A 14,835-nucleotide genomic window follows, 5' to 3' on the forward strand; every position below is an offset into this window, starting at 1 on the left:
TTTAATTAAAAACATTATTTGGATGAATCTATTCATACCATTTCATCCTCCCACAAAATATAGTCCCGACACAAATCTAGGGTTGCTATCCAAGCCGGCTGGTCGTTTGTTCTATTGGTTTCGGTTGCCAGAGACGCGACCCAGTCGTTCGTTCTAAATGTTCTACAGGCTGGCAACGTTTTTATCCTTTGCTTGCTAGCTAGCTAGCTGGCTAACTTAGTCACGTCAGAGTGCAGCCAGAATAACAACAAAGTAGCTGCATTTGCTTAAGCCGTTTTCTAGTGACATGTATTTGTATACATCCGGATACATCCATAAAAATGAGCTAATGAGGCACGATTTCACCTGGCATAGAAATGTGCTCTCTCGTCAGGACACTGAGGAGCTAGTCAACAACACAGCTAACACAATCACTTCAAACTGAAGCTGGAAATACTGCAAATTAGCTGCACTTAATTTAGTTCTATCTGTTTTCTATTTACATTTCTTTGTATACAATCCATAAAAATGACGCTGATTCATGATTTTGACTGGCTGAGAAAAGCTGCCTGCCTGTCTCATCCCGACACATTCATTACTATGGGACAGCTGAAGATCGAATGTCAATACTGAAACAGTGTTGCAAATGTCAGAGAGAGACAAGACTACTGAAAACCAATTTCTAGTCTTAAAGAAATGGTAGATTATGTCGAGATGCTTTTTTATAGTGGCTGGGCTGATGAAACAGTGGATTGAACAGAGTAAATAGGCAATTTAACGTTATAGCTTTAGCCGGTTGTAACTTGTGGAATAGACACCGGTTGGAATGCAGTTTTAATCAATCATCGTCCAGGATTAGACCCACCCATTGTATAAATATCTATAGATCTCATATCAGTCATACCACACCTTTTCCATCAGTCAGTCACTGGCCACCAGTGGTTGTCTGTTTATCGACATAGCTTTTTCTAACCACCACCAGAGAACAAGGCATAGAGCGAACTAACAAACCGTCCCTGAGAATTTACAGATTGTCCTAGAGGTTCTAGATGAGATGGTACTATAGGTTCTAGAGGAGATCGCACTATAGGTTCTAGAGGAGATCGCCCTATAGGTTCTAGAGGAGATCGTCCTAGAGGAGATCGTACTAGAGGAGATCGTACTAGAGGTTCTAGAGGAGATGGTACTATAGGTTCTAGAGGAGATCGTCCTAGAGGTTCTAGAGGAGATGGTACTATAAGTTGAGATGGAAAGCAGCTGACCTACTACGTCAAATAGCCTTATTTCACTGAATATTCAGAAAAATACAACAAACAAGTTATGTTTTAACAGCCTTAGAAGAAGAAGTTCAAGCTATGTTTTAACAGCCTTAGAAGAAGAAGCTCCCATGTTATGTTTTAACAGCCTTAGAAGAATAAGCTCCCCGCATTGTACAAAAAAATAACTAACAAAGGCTCCAATTTGGAAAACAAGTTAACTTACCAATTTGGTAAACAATGTTTCCAATTTGGAATAAAAATCAGCGTTTCTTGCTGGAAAAATGCAGAGCGAGATGGTTACTGGTTTGCACAGAGATTAGGCTATGGTTTTAATATTTAGTTAGTAGGCCCTACATTTGATTGATCTTGGGGTAGCCAGAGTGAGTAAGAGAATCTCTGAAGGCAAGCGGGATGTGTGACTTGACCTCCTAATAACTGAAGTAATCTGCCTCTGTCTGTCCTTCTGAAAGAGAGGTGGCCACTGAGCTTATGTATAACACACAGGTTTGTATGTATAGGCCCACTGTGGAGAGAGTCAGCGAGGGAGAAGACCCCTATAAATAACAAGCCTTAATATTCTTGCACTAGTAAAAAGAGAAGCTGAGATGTGCATCTTTTAGTACGGTGATGCTTCTTGATCTGCGTCTGCATATTCAATAGGCTGAGAGTCACAGTCCACGTCAAAGGGCTTCTCTTTAGAAGGACTGTCTTCTCCCCCGTAGCTGCGAGAGGGGACCTTGCCGTTGCTACACTCTGGCTCGGTCTCATAGCCGGTGTCCCTCAGGGCTCGGAGCTGTACCCCGTTCTGAGTCAGGCGGATCTGATCCTTTACGTCCAGCTTGTCTACTGTGACGGGCTCCATGAGGCCGGCCTCGCAGGCTAAATACTCAGGTTGGGGCTTCTTCTGGCTTCCCAGCAGAGCCGCACGAAGACGAAGACACGGCCCCGGTAGGTACTGCATGTAACAGTTGTAGACCAGGGCAGCCAGGAAGAGGAGGAAGAACAGGAGGAAGAGGAAGAGGAAAGTACTGCTGTTGTCGTGTTGGAGGTACTCTGTCGCAGGGTCCCGGGTCTCTGGGAGCGGGAGGGCACTGGAGCTGGGGGGAAGGAGCTTGGGCTGGAGCCTGGCGGTGTTGCTGCTGCTGGGGGGCGTGGTTAGTGATGACGAGGCGCTGTGAGTGGGTGGTGGTGAGGTGGGGGCGGTGGAGCTGGGAGGGGCTGAAGTTAGTGGGAGGGGTCTCACGGTGTTACCGTTATTACCTTCAGTGGCAGCGGTGGACTGGTGGTGGGGGTGAGCGGAGCTGAGGGTGCTGGCGGTCTGAGGGGGGTGGCCTCGTGGTGATGGCCTCCTGGGGACATCCAGGTCTAGGACATACCCAGCCAGGAGGCGGCTGAAGTTCTTCCCTGCAACAGGGGCCCACTCCAGTGACCAGCACTCGTACAGGCCGTGGTCCTCTGGGGCCACGCTGTAAATGAGCAGACCCGTCTCACCCATCAGGTGGAACTTGGAGGCCTCGGTCATGGTGCTGCTGTTCTGCTTCCAGACCACCACGGCCAGGTTGGACTGAACCAGGCATGGCAGCTCAGCCGAGCTCCCTGGTTTAACTGTCACCCGCTGGTAGTTCTCCACAGAGAGCCCTGGCGCTGTGAGGAGATGAGAGGAGTTTACTCTCTGAAGAGATGGCTGGTGTTACTAGATCTGTCCTGAACATCCTTGCTGTGTTTAATGTGAAATCTCTGGTAAGTAAGATGCTTATATAGCAATTAAACTTGGAACTAAAGCGATATAAAGACATTCCTAAATGAGTGTATTTGTTTACTTTTAGCACTGCAGCCCGTCTCTCTGCCAATAGATAGTCAGTATGCAGAGACTTGGGTCACGTTAAAATGCAGAGGTTACAGACCTGAGGGACACTTGTCTGCATCACCGTTAAGGCTCTGGATCAAGTTCCTGAAAAACAAAACAGAACTGACATTAGGTAGACATACATCAGGGTCGACACTTTCAGGCTTGTCGTTGGAGAAACAGGATGGACTGGGTTACACCGAGGCAGGAGAAACAGGATGGACTGGGTTACACCGAGGCAGGAAAAACACACGTAGGTTTTGCATTGTGCTGATAATCCTAATGCCACTATAAAAGGAGTGTTACCGGTGCGTGAGGCCCTGGGTGTGGAAGATGTTGACACAGGTGGAAGAGTCTGGATCCCAGGCACAGTAAGGGTCCCGGGTCAAGATACAGTCTGAACAGGATGGGTACTTGTCACAGAACGCAGTAGGAGACTGCACCACGCCCGAGTCCGAGCCAGCGTACAGGGACCTCGTCTGTGAACACAGCCACACACATAGGTCTGTGATGGTAGCTGAATACCATGTAACGGACTTATGGCTGAAAACAGCCATGAAAATAAAATAACTATCAAATACATTTAAAATAGGCCTACATTCATTTTGGGGTACTTATTTAATAATTAACTGCATTTTCATGTTGATAAACTTCACCTAATAGCGGGAGTGTTTACTAATGATTATAACTTAGTCCAGCAGCTAATCCGCTAGTTGAGCGGGGCTGTCTAAGCGCTGGCCTATAGGCTATGGCACTTCAGTACATTATTTTTATTAGATACGTGTACTTCCTTTTATACAAGGCACATTTTCATTGCTTGCTAGTAAATACATATATTTTTTTAATTTATTTTTTAAAAATCGGTCTTCTTTTAATATAGTGTGACTATTCATTAACTATTCAACAGCAGTCAACATGGTTGTTCTGGCTCTGAGGCCTATAATGTGCCAATGTGTCAATCATCTCCAACCTGGCATGGAATAATTCGACAAGGAATCTTTTTTTTCCACATAGCCTATTTATCAGTGTTGATTAGTCTATGAACATGTTGCGTTTATTTGTTTCCATTTTAATATTGTTAAATTTCAACTTCATACTATTGCATTGTGGTCTCTCTCACCTTGATACTATTGCATTGTGGTCTCTCTCACCTTCATACTATTGCATTGTGGTCTCTCTCACCTTCATACTATTGCATAGCGGTCTCTCTCACCTTCATACTATTGCATAGCGGTCTCTCTCACCTTCATGCTATTGCATAGCGGTCTCTCTCACCTTCATACTATTGCATAGCGGTCTCTCTCACCTTGATACTATTGCATTGTGGTCTCTCTCACCTTGATACTATTGCATTGTGGTCTCTCTCACCTTCATACTATTGCATAGCGGTCTCTCTCACCTTGATACTATTGCATTGTGGTCTCTCTCACCTTGATACTATTGCATTGTGGTCTCTCTCACCTTCATACTATTGCATAGCGGTCTCTCTCACCTTCATACTATTGCATAGCGGTCTCTCTCACCTTCATACTATTGCATAGCGGTCTCTCTCACCTTCATACTATTGCATAGCGGTCTCTCTCACCTTCATACTATTGCATAGCGGTCTCTCTCACCTTCATACTATCGCATAGCGGTCTCTCTCACCTTCATACTATCCTTTTCAATTCATTATCTTATATACTACTTTCAGAAAGCTTAAAGTAGGCCTAGATTTTTAAAAACGTTTTCATGAATTTGTAAAAATATCTCTGACATACGCTGGTGGCTTTGATTGATGGGTGCTTTTACGTGTGTGTGTGTGTGTGTGTGTGAGTGAGAGTTCACTGATTCTCTCTATAGGCTTATGTCCACTCAGAAAGTTTCCTAAAGTAGCCTGTCTGGACTCAATCTCTCGAATACAAATCAAACGCTCCCGTCATGATTTTTAAATGACACATCTCAGTTAAAGGCCCTTTCTCACCAAGTCTGTTATTTTCAAATCGAATAATTAGTAAGAAAAAAATAATAATTCTGTTCACACCAGTTGCAAAATATCGTCCTGCCACAAACTTCATTATTTTTTCGTAACATATTTTCTTCATTCGATAATAAGTTGTTGACCAATTGAATTGTTATCTGGGACACTGCCACTGACAGGCTGCACAATTCACGTTGTGTGAATTAATTTGTCTGTTTTTTTTTACGTTTGCAATGCATCAGTGCAAGCAAGGTATCAATTTAGCCAATGTAAACACATCACACCAGAGCTAGGCTACACGTCACTCTCGCCATTCAAACCCCTATGCCAGTTCATTGCCAACGTTGTACTGTCGCCTATTTTATAGCCATTCAGCAAGCAAGAGGATCGATCGATGCTTCTCTCCTTGAATAGACCTAGGCCTATTCGTTTTAAACTCTATACACTGAACAAAAATAGAAACACAACATGTAAAGTGTTGGTCACGTGTTTCATGATCTGAAATAAAAAGACCCCAGAAATGTTCCATATGCGTAAAAAGCTTATTTTTCTCAAATTTTGTGCACAAATTTGTTTACATCCCTGTTAGTGAGTTTTTCTCCTTCGCCAAGATAATCCATCCACCTGACAGCTGTGGCATATCAAGAAGCTGATTAAACAGCATGATCATTACACAGGTGCACCTTGTGCTGGGGACAATAAAAGGCCAATCTAAAATGTGCAGTTTTGTCACACAACGCCACAGATGTCTCAAGTTGAGGGAGCGTGCAATTGGCATGCTGACTGCAGGAATGTCCAACAGAGCTGTTGCCAGAGAACTGAATGTTCATTTCTCTACCATAAGCCAACTCCAACGTCGTTTTAGAGAATTTGGCAGTACGGCCAACCGGCCTCACAACTTCAGACCACGTGTATGGTGTCGTGTGGGTGAGCGGTTTGCTGACATCAACGTTGTGAATAGAGTGCCCCATGGTGACGGTAGGGTTATGGTATGGGCAGGCATAAGCTGATGGCAATTTGAATGCACGGAGATACCGTGACGAGATCCTGAGGCCCACTGTCGTGCCATTCATCCGCCGCCATCACCTCATGCTTCAGCATGATAATGAACAAGAATTTGTACACAATTCCTGGAAGCTGAAGATGTCACAGTTCTTCCATGGCCGGCATACTCCCCCATTGAGCATGGGGCGGCAGGGTAGCCTAGTGGTTAGAGCGTTGGACAAGTTCAAACCCCCAAGCTGACAAGGTACAAATCTGTCGTTCTGCCCCTGAAAAGGCAGTTAAACCCACTGTTCCTAGGCAGTAATTGAAAATAAGAATTTGTTCTTAACTGACTTGCCTAGTTAAATAAAGGTAAAAAAATAAAATAATAAATGTTTGGGATGCTCTGGATCGACTTGTACGACAGCGTGTTCCAGTTACTGCTAATATCCAGCGACTTCGCACAGCCATTTGAAGAGGAGTGGGACAACATTCCACAGGCCACAATCAACAGCCTGATCAACTATGTGAAGGAGATGTGTCACGCTGCATGAGGCAAATGGTGGTCACACCAGATACTGATTGGTTTTCTGATCCACGACCCTACCCCCTCTGTATTCCCAGTCATGTGAAATCCATAGATTAGGGCCTAATGAATTTATTTAAATTGACTGATTTCCTTATATGAACTGTAACTCAGTAAAATCTTTGAAATTGTTTTGTTCATATTTTTCAGGCTACTCGTTCAAAAGCTAGAGAGAAAGGGAAGCGATATGCCAGTGGAGAAGGCTATATAGAAGGCTATATATACACATATATGTGTATAAATATATATATAAATTATAGGACAGCTAAAGTCAATCTACAGTACCGCCGTTGCTATTGGCAACCCTAAAAGACAGAAACCAGAACATTTGCCACTCAATGAGTGGTGGCACAGATTTAGTTAAAGCTCAAATGAAAAGTGTCAACATAACCAAATCAAATTTGTATTTGTCACATACAACTAACTGTACAGTGAAATGCTTACTTACAAGCCCTTAACCAACAATGTAGATTTTCTTTGTCCTACAGAAAGGATTTGAAGCGAAGGCAAGATTTTTTATGTCAGCATACGTGCAAGGAATGATGACCGGTGACAGTTTTGCGTTTCCTCGGGTTGCAACTGAATGAAAACGTAGCCAAGCTCCTTTCATGATTCATCCTATAGAATGCATAGTCTATATCCTAATAAATTGTCAGTAGCATAATGTTTCTCCAGTAGAATAGGATCTCTCTCATCACTGCGTCCTCTCTAGACACTTTGAACAACACATTGTCACAGAGAATGACCGCAGCAGCATTCGAAGACTCAATCATGGACACTCTTACTGACAGTTGTAGCTGCTTTGTGTGATGTATTGTTGTCTCTACCTTCTTGCCCTTTGTGCTGTTGTCTGTGCCCAATAATGTTTGTACCTCTACCATGTTGTGTTGCTACCATGTTGTTACATTGTGTTGCTACCATGCTGTGTTGCTACCATGTTGTTACATTGTGTTGCTACCATGCTGTGTTGTTGTGTTGCTGCCTTTGCTATGTTGTTGTCTTAGGTCTCTCTTTATGTAGTGTTGTGTTGTCTCTCTTGTTGTGATGTGTGTTTTGTCCTATATTTATATTGTATTTATAAAACATTTTAAATCCCAGGCCCCCCGTCTGCGCAGGAGTCCTTATGTCCTATCATTATAAATAATAATTGGTTCTTAACTGACTTCCTTAGTTAAATAAAAAAGGTTAAATATATATATATATATATATATATATATATATATATATTTTTTTAAAGCAGTGTTGGGGAAGTTATGTGAATTGTTAGGAAAAGTGGGGGCAAAAACAAACGGACTTGGTGTGAATAGTTTAAATCTGGAGAGGAATTCTGAAAGAATACAATCTTACAAGTCTTCATTTGTATACTAGACTAATATTTATAGGTAATAACTTGAATAATAAGAATGAAATGCTACTGATACTAGAGAAGTGTGTAACGGTAGTGAAGTTGCAGAGAAAAGCCACGTGTTTCTTTTGAGTCTGATACGCGCCAATTACAGTAACCTCAAATTCCAAGACGTTACAGACACACTAAAGATTAACATACACCTTCAAAGTCAATTTTTTTTTTTTACAGTGTCTGTAAAAATGCTTAAATGCCGTGTAAGTCTGGCCCGTAGAGAGCAAACAATGCTCATTATTCATTCACAGAGAAGTTGTGGTTTTAACATCGGCGCAGACTCGTCGTCTCTGGTCGGTAACTTCCCCTTTTTCTACTCTCGAGTTGAACAGTTTTACACGGACATGAAATCCAAATCGAGAGCCAAAGTTAGTGGGTAGGTAGACTTCTCAAATTGAGAAATAAAGCTTAGCTTGTCTTTGGGTATTCAATAGCTTTAGTTTTATTGGAAATGGCTGAACAAGAAAAACTTTGAAAAGGAACTTGAAAGAGAAGTATTTATTTTTGCTCCATTGTACATGATGCGAACTGGTGACTGACGTTTCGATGTCTTCCTCAGTTTTAGTGTTATCACAGGAGAGGAGAACTCACTTTCCGTGAGACACGGATGTGAGAGTCTCCTTCCATATTTCTCTTTGACTTACCCCTTGTGATGACAGAAGCAAGGTCTTGATAGGCTCAGATTTGTGGAGAAGCTGAATCTCTTCCACTGTATGGACCATCCCGTCATACACCACCGATTTATGCAGAAGTCCTTTATCTAAAGGGTTAGAGGGGGAAACGTCAACGCCATATCAAGGACCGAAAGACGTCCCTTTTGTCTTAATCAGGAGCTGAGAGTTGATCATAATCCCACCAAATACAAACACCTTTCACAACAACGAGGAACATTTTAATTCACCGAATTAAAATGGAATTGACCCTATAACTCCCACACAACACTGTCCTCTGAACCTCAGCCAGCTCCCCTGAGAACCGTTGGCGCCTACCGGTCCCAGTAAATATGACGTCATATACGTTGTTGTCCAACGCCTGCACCCTCTCCACAGCGATCTGGGTGTAGCTGACGTCCTTGGTGATGAGTTTGGGCCCGTTGCCGATGGGAAGGACGGGGTCTTCCAGTAAGGGATGGTCCTTAACAAACTGCAGGGTCTTGTCAGGCAGGTGGAGAGAGCTGCTGATGTTCTGGAGACGGTGGTGGTTGTTGATGCACTACAGATGGATAGGAGTGAGAGGGGATGATGCTATGAAGGATACAACGCTCTAATCCAGTCCAAATATGACAATTCAATCCAAGGTATGATTTAACAGAACTACAAAAAAAAACTAAAGAAGATGTAGACATGTTTAGAAGGTGATTTAAGCAAGCAACACTTACAGCTCCTGGGCGAGGGTTGGGGGTGATCCCGTTGTACCTCACCCACTTGGTGTGAGACTGTTCCACTGTGGCTTTCTGCATGTATTTCCCCTTGGAGAACACATTTTCTACTGACAACATGTCGTAGGCACACACTGCAGACAGGCCTACGTTTCCCCTGGACAAGAAAGAGACAATGTCACAGAACACCCTTCCACAAGTGGAACCGTGGTAAAATGACAGAGCCTTCAGAAAGTATTCACACCCCTTGACCTTTTCCACATTTTGTTGTGTTACTGCCTGAATTTAAAATGGATTTATAATAATAATATGTTGTCACTGGCCTACATACAACACCCCATAATGTTTTTAATGTTTTTAATGTTTTCATTATTTTTTTTTCAAACTAATTAAACTTAACATCTGAAATTCCTTTAGTCAATAAGTATAATAGTAATAATAATAATAATAATAATAAATAATAATATATAATAATAATATAATGTTAAACCTCTTTGTACATGCAACATGTGTGCGATAGTGTTTAACATGATTTTTGAATGACTACCTCCTCTCTGTACCCCACATATACAATTATCTGTAAGGTCCCTCAGTCGAGCAGTGAATTTCAAACACAGATTCAACCACAAAGATCAGGGAGGTTTTCCAATGCCTCACAAAGAAGGGCTATTGGCAGATGGGTCAAAAAAAATTAAAAGCCGACATTGAATATCCCTTTGAGCATGAAGTTATAATTACACTTTGGATGGAGTAACAATACACCCAGTTACTACAAAGACAGAGGTGTCCTTCCAAGGGCTGACTGAATTTAATCGACTGGTCGATTGTTTGGTCGATCGAGATTTCTTTAGTCAAGCAGTAGTCAAAAAAATGATTCACGGTGTACAAGACAACTGTCTGACTTCCGCCTATGAGTGGACTAATCCATTGTGGAGGCTATGGGGATGGTACAGTCCATCCTTTTAAGACACATGTTACTGAAACTGTACATGATAAAGAACAAATGGTGCAACACGAACACAAATATTATTATTTTATAACTAATGCCGCTCTCTCTCCTGCATTTGTTTGCGGTTGCTGTCGGCGGTTCTGAAACAGCGCGCTGTTGAATTGGCGCCTTTTTCCTAGACCATGTTGCAATCAAGCATTTTAATTTTAAAATAAAATAACTAAGCGACTTCAATAATTAGCGTGAAAAATAAATAAACCGTTCCATTTAGGCAATTGCATTCACGAATGCATGCGACTGTTTAGTCATTGCTGTGATAAAGGCTTCACAATTTTGTTTTAAACATCACAACACTCTCTGGTACGCTGTTAATTTATTTAGTGTTGTTTAAACTGTTCCAAACAGTCAGAAAAGGTTTATTGTAATCTAACAGCATCTGTTTGGAAACATAATACGCAGACAAAGCTTGTTCCTTACCTTCTTTTTCTTCATCTCCAGTATTTAACAACTAGTCACATTTATTCCACACATCTGACTTCCCCTTTACTTCCTGAGAAACCAGTACACATTCCCCCATCTCCAGTTTGTCACATCCTCTGCATCCATTTTGCTGTTACGGTGTTCAGAGTTTGTTGTAACCAATTTATTGATGTGATTATGATATGCTATAGGTCAGGCCCTGTCGTTAACATGCATGAGATGCATACGTGTCACGTAGAGAGAGCAAAGGGGTTGAGGGAATAGGGAATGTTTTTCCTAAACAAATGAGAGATTTCTGTAACAAAACTTCTCAGTCAGAAATGTCTAATTATGTTACAGCTTCAGCAACACAGCCAGCATGATAAACACTGTTGATGTTCTGTGGTGGTCGCTGCAGCAGGGAGGAGAGAGAAACGGTTGCTAGTTACAGTCAGTCAAAGTATTTTTTTTAACAAGGTGTAGAAAGTCTGAGCCTGGCCAGGCACAAATCAAATCAATTTGCGGTAGGACTCCCTCTAGTCATTTGTGCATCTTAATTATTTAATCAAACAACTTAAGAGCATCAGACAAGCTCAGTGCATATAGTTGATTTGATTCAAACATAGGATGTGTGTCTATATATGGAAAAATACAGGTTAATAAATTTAGATCAATTGATTGTTCGAAAGAACTGACTACTCCTCTTGGTCTACCAAGATTATTATATATATATATTTTTTTAGTCGGTCGGGGACAGCCGTTCCTAACTGTTGCCGGAGAGGAATGAAACCACTCAGGAAATGTCACCATGATTCCAATCATGACTTTTAAACAGGTCAGTTTTGTTGAGGAACTACACTGTTGTTGAGCCATCCTGTTTTCTCCTATCACAGCCATTAAACGTTGAAACTAATTGACAGAGTGAAAAGGAAGCCTGTACAGAATACAAAATATTCCAAAACATGCATCCTGTTTGCAACAAGGCACTAAAGTAATACTGAAAAGCAATTCCCTTTTTGTCCTAAATACAAAGTGTTATGTTTGGTGGAAATCCAATATAACACATTACTGAGTACCACTCTCCATATTTTCAAGCATAGTGGTGGCTGCATCATGTTAGGTGTCTGTGTGTTATCAATAAAGACTGGGGAGTTTTTCAGGATAAAAATAGACTGAATAGAGCGAAGCACAGGCAAAATCCTAGAGGAAAACCTGGTTCAGTCTGCTTTCCAACAGACACTGGGAGAGGAATTCACAATTCAGCAGGACAATAAGCTAAAACATAAGGCCAAATCTACACTGGAGTTGCTTACCAATAAGACAGTGAATGTTCCTGAGTGGCCGAGTTACAGTTTTGACTTAAATCTGGAAAATCTATGGCAAGACCTGAACATGGTTGTCTAGCAATGAGCAACAACCAATTTGACAGAGCTTGAATAATAAAAATAATAAAAAATGAGCAAATGTTGCACAATCCAGGTATGGAAAGCTCTTAGCTTCTACAAAGTATTGACTCAGGGGTTTGAATACTTATGCAAATGAGATGTTTCAGCATTTCATTATCAATCAATTATCAAAAAAACATTTAATTTCGTCATTATAGGGTGTTGTGTGTAGTTGATTGAGATCGTTTTTGAATCCATTTTGAATTCAAGGCTGCATCACCAAAATGTAGAATAAGTCTAGAGGTGAATACTTTCTGAAGGAAATGTAACATGTTAATAAAATGGAGTTTGAGTTATTACAGTGTCCTGACTGAGAATCCCAACTCACCACTGGGATGTGAACACGCCGTAGATGACAGTCTCTCTCCAGTCAGCAGTCTTCAGTATGAACACGTCATTAACCACGTTGAACACGAAGTTGAGCTCTGGCATGGAACACACCAGCTTGGCCTTCAGGAAACTGGTCCATTTCTTCTGTAGTGTCCGTTGGCCCCCCAGATCACCCTGCAGAGAGATGAGGCACATTTATATATAATAATAACAACATATGACACTTAGCAGACACATTCATCCAAATAAAATGTATGTATAATTGATCCCTGCAGGAATTGAACCCACAGGCAGTTGAAACCGGACTCAGTGAACAAACTGTACTGTGGTAGGAAGAAGCAAAAGAGTAGGAAAGAGAGAGAGGGGGGAGAGAAAGGGCGAGAGGGGGGAGAGAAAGGGCGAGAGAAAGGGCGAGAGAAAGGGCGAGAGAGAGGGAGGGAAAGGGCGAGGGAAAGGGCGAGGGAAAGGGCGAGAGAAAGGGAGAAAAAGGGCGAGAGAAAGGGAGAAAAAGGGCGAGAGAAAGGGAGAAAAAGGGCGAGAGAAAGGGAGAAAAAGGGCGAGAGAAAGGGAGAAAAAGGGCGAGAGAAGGGGAGAAAAAGGGCGAGAGAAGGGGAGAAAAAGGGCGAGAGAAGGGGAGAAAAAGGGCGAGAGAAGGGGAGAAAAAGGGCGAGAGAAGGGGAGAAAAAGGGCGAGAGAAGGGGAGAAAAAGGGCGAGAGAAGGGGAGAAAAAGGGCGAGAGAAGGGGAGAAAAAGGGAGAAAAAGGGAGAAAAAGGGCGAGAGGGGGGGCGAGAGGGGGGGCGAGAGAGGGGGCGAGGGAAAGGGCGAGGGAAAGGGCGAGGGAAAGGGCGAGAGGGAGCGAGAGGGAGCGAGAGGTGAGGGAGCGAGAGGTGAGAGGGAGCGAGAGGTGAGAGGGAGCGAGAGGTGAGAGGGAGCGAGAGGTGAGAGGGAGCGAGAGGTGAGAGGGAGCGAGAGGTGAGAGGGAGCGAGAGGTGAGAGGGAGGGCGAGAGAGAGGGGGAGGGAAAGGGCGAGAGAGAGGGGGAGGGAAAGGGCGAGAGAGAGGGGGAGGGAAAGGGCGAGAGAGAGGGGGAGGGAAAGGGCGAGAGAGAGGGGGAGGGAAAGGGCGAGAGAGAGGGGGAGGGAAAGGGCGAGAGAGAGGGCGAGGGAAAGGGCGAGAGAGAGGGCGAGGGAAAGGGCGAGAGAGAGGGGGAGGGAAAGGGCGAGAGAAAGGGCGAGAGAAAGGGCGAGAGAAAGGGCGAGAGAAAGGCCGAGAGAAAGGCCGAGAGAAAGGCCGAGAGAAAGGGCGAGAGAAAGGGCGAGAGAAAGGGCGAGAGAAAGGGCGAGAGAAAGGGCGAGAGAAAGGGCGAGAGAAAGGGCGAGAGAGAGGGCGGGCGAGAGAGAGGGCGAGAGAGAGGGCGAGAGAGAGGGCGAGAGAGAGGGGGGGCGAGAGAGAGGGCGAGAGAGAGGGCGAGAGAGAGGGCGAGAGAGAGGGCGAGAGAGAGGGCGAGAGAGAGGGCGAGAGAGAGGGCGAGAGAGAGGGCGAGAGAGAGGGCGAGGGAAAGGGCGAGGGAAAGGTGAGAGGGGGCGAGGGAAAGGTGAGAGGGAGCGAGAGGTGAGAGGGAGCGAGAGGTGAGAGGGAGCGAGAGGTGAGAGGGAGCGAGAGGTGAGAGGGAGCGAGAGGTGAGAGGGAGCGAGAGGTGAGAGGGAGCGAGAGGTGAGAGGGAGCGAGAGGAGGGAGGGAGCGAGAGGAGGGAGGGAGCGAGAGGAGGGAGGGAGCGAGAGGAGGGAGGGAGCGAGAGGAGGGAGGGAGCGAGAGAGCGAGAGGAGGGAGGGAGCGAGAGGAGGGAGGGAGCGAGAGGGAGGGCGATGAGGCAGAGAACGGCGTGGTAGTGCCAGTGGCAGATGGTTAGCCGTTCCGCTGACGTGTCCTGACCTTACAGACGCGTGCTATCCTGGGGATGAGCAAGAGGTGAGAGGGAGCGAGAGGTGAGAGGGAGCGAGAGGTGAGAGGGAGCGAGAGGTGAGAGGGAGCGAGAGGTGAGAGGGAGCGAGAGGTGAGAGGGAGCGAGAGGTGAGAGGGAGCGAGAGGTGAGAGGGAGCGAGAGGTGAGAGGGAGCGAGAGGTGAGAGGGAGCGAGAGGTGGGAGGGAGAGAGAGGGGGAGGGAAAGGGCGAGAGAGAGGGGGAGGGAAAGGGCGAGAGAGAGGGGGAGGGAAAGGGCGAGAGAGAGGGGGAGGGAAAGGGCGAGAGAGAGGGGGAGGGAA

The 14,835-nt window shown here is 44.5% G+C and overlaps 1 protein-coding gene across 4 annotated transcripts in view; it reads right to left on the reverse strand.

The window, feature by feature from the left end:
• Positions 1–14,835, reverse strand: part of LOC139422707 (sema domain, immunoglobulin domain (Ig), transmembrane domain (TM) and short cytoplasmic domain, (semaphorin) 4D) — an 80,591-nt gene that overhangs the window by 6,429 nt on the left and 59,327 nt on the right. For 2 of the 4 annotated variants that reach the window (XM_071173982.1, XM_071173980.1), the window contains 7 exons: positions 12,573–12,748; positions 9,392–9,548; positions 9,003–9,225; positions 8,658–8,773; positions 3,391–3,563; positions 3,143–3,189; positions 2,499–2,882 (listed from right to left, as the gene is read on the reverse strand). In XM_071173982.1, coding sequence (XP_071030083.1) covers positions 2,499–2,882; positions 3,143–3,189; positions 3,391–3,563; positions 8,658–8,773; positions 9,003–9,225; positions 9,392–9,548; positions 12,573–12,748 — 1,276 coding nt within the window. Of the gene's footprint in view, positions 1–1,654; positions 2,883–3,142; positions 3,190–3,390; positions 3,564–8,657; positions 8,774–9,002; positions 9,226–9,391; positions 9,549–12,572; positions 12,749–14,835 lie in introns of those variants that run through there. The other 2 variants (XM_071173978.1, XM_071173979.1) reach the window with 1 other exon arrangement.

Source organism: Oncorhynchus clarkii, chromosome 12 (genome assembly GCF_045791955.1).
Source record: "Oncorhynchus clarkii lewisi isolate Uvic-CL-2024 chromosome 12, UVic_Ocla_1.0, whole genome shotgun sequence".
Lineage (NCBI taxonomy): Eukaryota > Metazoa > Chordata > Actinopteri > Salmoniformes > Salmonidae > Oncorhynchus > Oncorhynchus clarkii.